The following is an 8,140-nucleotide window of genomic DNA, read 5'->3' as shown; positions in this document are numbered from 1 at the left end:
ATGTAGGAGGAGATAGATTTTAAATAAAATAGTCTGTTTTTGCTGTTTTAGTTTTCCCTTTTCATAGGGAACCTATTATGCGGCCTGACTTTGACTAGTCATATCTCAAAAAATAATTTAAATTTTTTTAAACACTAAAAAGCATCTTCAAGCTTAGAAAAAAACTCTATATAATAAGATCAACTTGTAAAAAACATGGTTTACCCCCTACCCCCCTTATAGCCTTAGTTTTCTATTAAAAATGGACAAGAAAACTTGTACTTGAAAAACCTTGTAAGAAATTTATAAACTAAAAGTGGCCACAATGATAAAATTGATGTTTGTAAAATTTTTAAGAAATTAAACCTTTATGTTTTTCTTAAAATAGAAAACTTTTAAACTAAGTAAAAACAAGTCTGCTATAACAAAATTGTATTAGACTTAAAGTAATAGGTTTTCAAATTCATTCTGCTGTATGTATTGTCTATTATAAAAAACTTTTGTTTCAAGCTTAAAAAAAAGCAAGCTGATTTTTAAATTCAATTGTTTTTTGTAACAGTTTTTGGATGTTTATTAAATGTAATATAGTAAGTATTAGTTTTGAAAAATCACAAATTCTACTTGTAGTTTTAGAAAAAATATGTATGCTGTCACACCTTAACTAAAACCTTATGAAAGCAAATATTATTAAAAGAAACTGGCTATTAGGGACAATTTTTGTTGTATGAATTTTATTATACTCAATAAAATTGGAGTTTTTCTTTTTTTATTTTTATAAGTACTGTCCTTTTTTCCCTTTTTTTATATAATCTTACTAATACCATGTTTACCAAGTAAGGGACCAAAAAGGCACAGAAAGTACATAGTTTTATTGTTTAATCAAAAATATTAATAAAATAATAGTTTAAGTACTCAATAAACTTGATGGATATAATGTTCGAACTTCCATTCAAGTTATGAAAAATTAAACTAAGTACAATTACATAAATATTTTTTCTGGATGTTATTTTATGATTGATTTTAAAATCTAAAAATATTTTAGTTTCATCTAGCAAGTCCCAATAAGTAGTTTCATGAAAACTAACATAGTTTTAGATGTAGGAGTGATTAAATTTGATTTTAAGCTTTAAAATCATTAAAATTTTGACTTTCTAACCACTAAATTTTGAAAAATGTGATGCATAATCTAATAAATTGATGATAGCTTTTTTCAGACTTCTATTAGAGCTAACATTTAAAGTCATTAATTTTTAACTGTTTAATTATAAGTAGTTGTTATATTGGTATACACTTTAAAGTTTTTTTTTTTGTTTTTTATACATTATAAAAGTAAAAAAATACCTTTTTATAAACTTTGACTACACAGCTAGCTTCTTGTAAATAATTTTATTTAATTAAGCTAAGTTTTTTTTAAATTTAAAATAAAAACAAATACTAATTTTAGAGCTATCTGATAGAAAATTTGATGAAAGTTTGAAATCATTTATATGGTTTCTCATAAAAAAGAAGTTTTTTTAAAACTATAGCTTAAAGCTAAATCAAACAGTAAAAAGAACATGAGTCTATCTAGCAGTTCTTCATCTGAAACTCTAAGTGCTACACATTTGGCCTTTTCACAAATTAAATCAAATTGTAGTGTGAGTTTAAGTAATGACAAATTTGTGCAGTCTGGCAGGACTGAAAAGTTTATCAGCCACATTTGCAAGGAAACTCAATTGAACAAAAGAACAAATAAAACTACAAAAAACCAGTTACAGCATGAATTAGAGCTGCTGAAAATTGAACTTTCCAAAAAAGATCATGTTATTGACAACTTAAAAAGTGAGCACATGACCCAGCTACATGACATTGATGAAAAGCTTAAAGATGCTTTGTTTGAAAAACAACGTCTGCAGTCACAGCTAGAAAATTTAGTTTGTTTACACAAAGCAGAACTTAAAAGTTTAGAAAAAAAATACGAAAATGATTTCAAAATGATCTTATGCAAACAAGAACAACTAGAAAAAGAAAACAAAGAACATCAAGATCAAGTTTTACTGGTAAGAGAAAAAGTAGAAACTTCAGTTTTAATAACCAAAGAGATGTATATAGAACTTAAATCGACTCCAGCAGACACATTATCAGTAGATAAATTATTTTCGATTAAACTTTACGAAAATATGGAGTCTGCAATGCTACAATGTAAAAAACATGTTAAAATGGAAAACAAACTTTCATCGGATATTTTAAAGCTTACAAATGCTCTACATGAAACAGAACATGAACTAGTTAATGAAAGAAGTGAACGCACAAAGCTATATGACTTAAGCAGGTGTCAAGAAATAAAGCTTAAAGAGTTAAAAAATAAGTTAGATGCAAGTTTAGACAAAATTAAACATTTTGACATAATTATGGCTGAGCGTAACAAATTTGAACATGAATGTGGCATTCTAACTCAAGTAAAAAACTGCTTAGAAACAGAAATATCAAAATGTAACAAGGAGAATACTAGGCTAAGAAATGAAATACAAACACTCCAGCAAGAAATAATTTTGCTCAAACAAAACAGAGAGTACTTAAACAAAACCCTTTGTGATCTAAAAGTAAAGCTACAAGATTCTGGAAACAACTTGACAAAAGCCATTCAGAAAATAGATTCAGTAACACACAGCAGGGAAAGGCTGTTTGAGAAATATGTGTCATCCACAGAAGAAGCAAGAATGAAATATGAGCAAAGACTTCAAAATGAACTGTGCAAATTAAAAATTCAAAGTGAAAAAGAGCTTGAAAAAGTGAGAGCTGACAGCAAAGTAGCTTATGAAAGAGAAAGCAAAAAACTTTGTGAAGCCAGAGATGCTGCTGTACTTGAAAGGGATCATATAATTGAACAAAAAAATGATGTTGAAAAGCTTTGTGAGTCGTTTTCTAAACAGATTAGAATACTAGAGTCAAACTTTGAATTGATAAAATCTGAGTCACAAAGCAGTGCTCATGTGACATGCAAGACTTTTGATAAAGTCCAGAAGACTAATGAAATAATGACAAGCAAACTGCAGCTTGTAACTGAAAATTTTGTGGAGCTGCAACGCAAATCTTCTCTTAAAGAAAGTAGTCTACAAAACCAGATTAATGAGCTTAAAAAAAAGCTCAAGGTTAGTTTGTTTTGTGTTGATAATTATAAGAGTGTTTAGTATTTACTTTATTTTTACATTACCTTAGCACTATGTAAGACGTATAGAGATATATTTATACCTTTTTGAAAATTGTGACCGATTAATTGTTGTAGTAGTTTTATTTTTAAGACAAAACCATGATTAATACATAACTTACTAACAGTTCTTATTTTTAGTTAATTGAATTCAAAAGCTTTATTTTAGTATTTTGATATTCATAGTTGGTGTCTTTTGAATACAAGAAAAAACATATATCAAACTTTCAAAATTAAAAAATTAGAGTTTATTTAAAACTATAGTAAAGCATAACTCTAGTCAATTTATCACTTATTCTATTGTTATGATATTGTAATTTCAAAAACTTATTCCGCTGAAACTGTTTTTATTAAAATGATATCAAATTATTATTAGTTAAACCTACTGTAACAACAAATATACAGGGTTGCCACTTTACCTGGAAACCTGGAATTAGACAATTTAGGCAAAAAAAAAGACTAGAGAACCCTGGAATTTTGAACAAAATTTACTAAAAAACATAGAGTTTTAAACAATTTCTACATTTTAAGTGGAATGGTTTCGATTTGACACAAAAAATTTATCATATAGATCATTTTTTTGGTCATCATCAAAAATTTCTTTATTCTAAAACACATTTAAAGTAGCTTTACAGGTTACATGAGAATTTAAATTCGGACAACTCAAACTTCCACAATTCAAATTCTTAAAAAAAATATTTGAAAGACTATATCTCAAAAAGTAATATAAATTTGAAAAAAATAAAAAATACAAATGTAGATCTTATCAAAATCTACAAGCTGTTTTTCTTTTTTTCAAAATCTTAAATATTTTTAATTATATTTTAGAATTACTAAAAATAACTATGTTTTATACTTTATTTAAGCCATATCTTAAAGAATATTAAATGTTTTGCAAAAAGAAAAAAATGGCTTGTAGATATTCATAGGACCATCAAATGTATTTTTATTTTGGAGAAATATACATAACTTTTTTAGTTATGGCCCAATCAATTTTTATTTTAGAATTTGAATTGTCGGTATTTAAATTTTCCGAATTTGAATAGTCGTGCGCCCGCTTTACAGTATGTTTTCAATGTTTTATACTTTTTAACACAGTTTTTTCCTTAAACTTAACTTTAAACTAAAAATAGACCTAAAATGTGTACTTTTTAAAACCTGGAAAAAAATTTTAAAACCTAAAAAAAATTGAAAAAACGAGTGGCAATTCTGCATATAGTAAAAATAATTTCGTTTAATGTTTTAATAGAGCCCAAAATAAACTTTGCACATACATACTACATTATATTGTAGTAAATTTTGCATAATTTTTATTTTATAAAGGTTTGAGTCAGAGTTAAGTTCAAGAATGTTTAAATTAGTAAATTTGTTATAACCTATAAACCTTATAACTTTTATTTGATTCTAGTCTTGTGCAATTATATTATTTTTTAAGTAAAAGCTTAAGCATTATATTTGACAGTTTCTAAAAATAAAACAAGTAAAAGTTTAATTTTAAGGTTTATTAAAAAAACAAATTTAAGCTTAAGCAACAATTTTGTGATAAAATTTACTTTTAAAAGTCATTAAAACGAATTTCTTGTGAAAAATAATATATTTTAAAATTAATAAAATTAAATTGCTAATTTTATTTTGAAAGTTTAAGGTGTTAAATTAAATGAATTATCTGTGTAATCATAAAAGTTAAATAAATTAAAAAATAAACATTAAAAGTGTTTATTTTTAATTTTTTCTCTACTAAACTAACTTTTTTTAATTAGTATATTATAAGTACAAATAATATTGTATCATATGTATGTATACAAAGGTATAAAATACCTGTATGTTTAAAAAAAGCCATGTCAAAGACAATAATTTATGCCAAAACTAGTTTTTAAAAGTACTTTCGCTTTTTCTATTTAACTACTTATTAATTTATAAGCTTTTAAAGTTTTTCTTTTTTGAACTAACTTGATGTGAGACTTTTGTTAACTGTATGTTACATTAATCAGACTCTATAAAAAAATATTTTGTTGTAAATTTAATGTCTTAAAATAATGTTTTTAAACAACATAGAAACTCTACTTAAAGTAAAAAACGTATACAAAATGATATGAAATTTGAATATAAAATCATAATATTAAGTATAAGAATTTTTTAAGTTGTCATAAATTATCGCATATAATATATTTAGTTGTTACCTTGCTATTTTAAACTATGAGCAGTTTCTCAATAAAAGTGTCTGTGCTTATCACACTAAATAACATAAGTTGTTAACTGCAACGGTTAATAAAGTAGCTTCAACAAATTTCAGGTGTATGAGTTTCTTGAGAAGGATGCAACCAACAACGTAACACAGACCGCAGCGAAACAAGAAGCGGGCTGCAGCTACAAAACAAACACCCCGGTCAAAACGAAGGAGAGCGTGCAGCTGACCGAGAAAATATTCAACCTGGAAAAAACCAGCGCCTGGTATTGCAAACAGAAGGAAGATTTAACGGAGGAAATAAAAGAGTTGAGGAGGAGGCTGGAGGGAAAGGAGAAGATGCTGGAGGCGGCAAACCTGCCGATGAGCTACGTGCTGGAGGGGATGCAGCGAAGAGACGAGTACATTGAAAAGGTGCGTGAGGAAAAAGACAAGATGGGAGCAAGGATTGATGTGTTGGAAAAGGACAATGTGAATCTTGAGGAAGCAAAGCAGCAGCTGTCGTCGGATCTCAACAAGCTTCTGTCTCACAGAGAAGAAATCGAAATGATGAAGAACGTTTTGGTGGGAATGGTAAAAGATGTTAATTCGAAATCTACTTCATCAAAAAAGAAAAAGCACAGTGAAAGTTTACCTTTTGCACGAGCAAACTCAAAAGGAGCTTTCAGTGAGAGCAAACTGAACATTGTTTACTCTGAATCATCTATCAATAAGTTTTTGAATAGAAATTAAAGTAAATTAACTGTTTGGTAAGGTAGTTTTTTTGTTTTCAGTAGATATATTTTTCTTCAAGTTTTTGAACTATAACAATCAAACACGTAAATGTTTTTGTTTTTGCTGCTCAGATTTAGTTCCAGAAATCAACTTTATAAAAAGCTTTTTTGATTGAATGCTTAAGTTCATGCTGCTTAATAACACTGTTTTTGTTTTTGTCAACGTTTGTATCTGTTATATAATATAATGCAAAACACTGTGATCGAACATCATTTAATGCCATTTTTATATGTATATGATTATATTTTATAGTAATATTTTTAAAATTTTATGTAAAAACATCTTAAAATAATTAATTCCCAGCTACATAATTTATGAAAGTTAACATTTTATTAAACAAAGCCTAACTTATTGTTTTTACAGAAAATTTATCATGATGAGAAGTAGTTTAGTTGTAATTTTTTCTTTAATTTTATTAAATTGGTTTTACAATGCCAAGTTTGATGATATGGAGGAGGAGGAACAAGCTAAAACGAATGAGTACAGCATTTTGTTTAAATTTCTTTTGCATCTAGGACCAAGTTGTTCTGCTTTGTTTACCGGTTAGTTAACAAAAATTTATGTAACTACTAAATACTAATAATTATAAGCTCATTAAACTATCAAAAGGCACTTAGTTTTGTTATTAAAGTGTCATTTTCATTATTCAATTATAATAGCTATGGTAAGATGAGCTTTAAGATAAGTAAAAATCAATTTAAATAAAACTGCTTCATGTTTTTTACAATGTTTCAGTTTGCAATTATTTTTTTCTGTTTAATATTGTTATGCTGATTTTATTCTTTTTTTTTAACTTTAATTTTTTTAATACTTTTTTAACATACTTTATTTTCAGCTATGGTAAGCTGGCTATATTTAAACATGATCTTTTACTTCAATGAAAAGAATGAGCTTTCTCATTTACACAAGTCTCCCCATTCAAGGTTTCAAGAACAAGCGTAAGTTTTTAGTTTATATTTGTTATGATAAAGTGTTATAGCCTCTTTACTATAGAAGAGCATATAGTTTAGCTCTTTTTATCAAAAATATCGTATAAACTCGTGTATTCTTTTTTAATTAATTTTTTAATCATAAATATACAAGTAAAGTTTTTATCCATAATCTTTTTTTACAAATCAAAATAATAAATGAAATAGTAAAGTGTAAATACTATTAAGTTATAATTTATCATTCTGAAAACCTAATTTATTAAATAGCTTTATATAAATTTAATTCACAGAATAAATTTAAACATACTAAATAACTAACTGTATACATTTAACAAACAAAGTATAACAATTTACAGAGATTTCAACATGTTTCAAATAACACCAGTTGTAGTAGCAGTTGTTACTTCAATAAATGTGTACAGAACAGTAACTTCTATTTCGTAAGTGAAATGAAAGTTAACTACATGTAATTTTTTTTAATTGAAATTCTCATTTAAAATATTGTTCAGAGATTATTTGTTAAATTTATAAGTCATGCTGTGTTTGAAAAAGTAAATATTTTAAGTTTTTTTATTATATTTTGTGCATTTTTTTGATGAGTACTAATAGAATTTTTTTTTTATCTTTTTGTTTTACTGCTATGACATTTTTTTTTATCTATTAAGTTTTTTTAATAAACTTTAAGACATTTCTTTTTCGCCATAGCCAATTCTTAATCTAAATTTCCAAAAGTTTTTGAACTTAATTCAAATAGTTTTATGAAGACTTACCGAATACAACAAAAATAAAAGTTATTAGTATATATGTATATTGCGTATAAACTTCAAATGCCTTGTTTTTAGTTTAAACCAAGTTTAAGATATCTAATTTATCTAAGTACATTATTTTGTATAGTGATTTTACTTCTTTTGTAATGATTATGTTTATATTTTATTAGTCTTGTGTCTTAAATCAAAAATTAATGAGAGTTTTATTACCAGTTGATTTCTCTAAAGTTGTTTAGTTTTTTTGTTCATTATTTCAACTAAGAAATATTAAACTCTTTTTATAAAAATTACAGTTGAAGTTTTAAAAAATAATTTGCAT

At 25.9% G+C, this 8,140-nt stretch overlaps 1 protein-coding gene across 1 annotated transcript; it reads left to right on the top strand.

Annotated features, from left to right (window-relative positions):
* Positions 1–1,435: 1,435 nt before the first annotated feature.
* On the top strand, positions 1,436–7,875 carry LOC145834324 (progesterone-induced-blocking factor 1-like). Its single transcript, XM_082941725.1, has 4 exons — positions 1,436–3,110; positions 5,460–6,667; positions 6,961–7,063; positions 7,411–7,875. The coding sequence occupies exons 1-2, from the start codon at positions 1,536–1,538 to the stop codon at positions 6,081–6,083; spliced, it is 2,199 nt and encodes a 732-aa protein (XP_082797851.1). The 5' UTR covers positions 1,436–1,535; the 3' UTR covers positions 6,084–6,667; positions 6,961–7,063; positions 7,411–7,875.
* The last annotated feature ends 265 nt before the right edge of the window (positions 7,876–8,140 follow it).

The sequence above is a fragment of the Thalia democratica genome, chromosome 4 (genome assembly GCF_965202585.1).
Source record: "Thalia democratica chromosome 4, ktThaDemo2.hap1.1, whole genome shotgun sequence".
NCBI lineage: Eukaryota > Metazoa > Chordata > Thaliacea > Salpida > Salpidae > Thalia > Thalia democratica.
The sequence above is the reverse complement of the archived record's forward strand: the minus strand, read 5'-3'. Positions and strand labels throughout refer to the sequence as shown.

Bases quoted from the DNA above. Each gene is read 5' to 3' on its own strand.
- LOC145834324 (XM_082941725.1), top strand. From the start codon at position 1,536: ATGAGTCTATCTAGCAGTTCTTCATCTGAAACTCTAAGTGCTACACAT. The intron at 3,111-5,459 runs GTTAGTTTGTTT...AACAAATTTCAG, and splicing joins AGCTTAAAAAAAAGCTCAAG to GTGTATGAGTTTCTTGAGAA.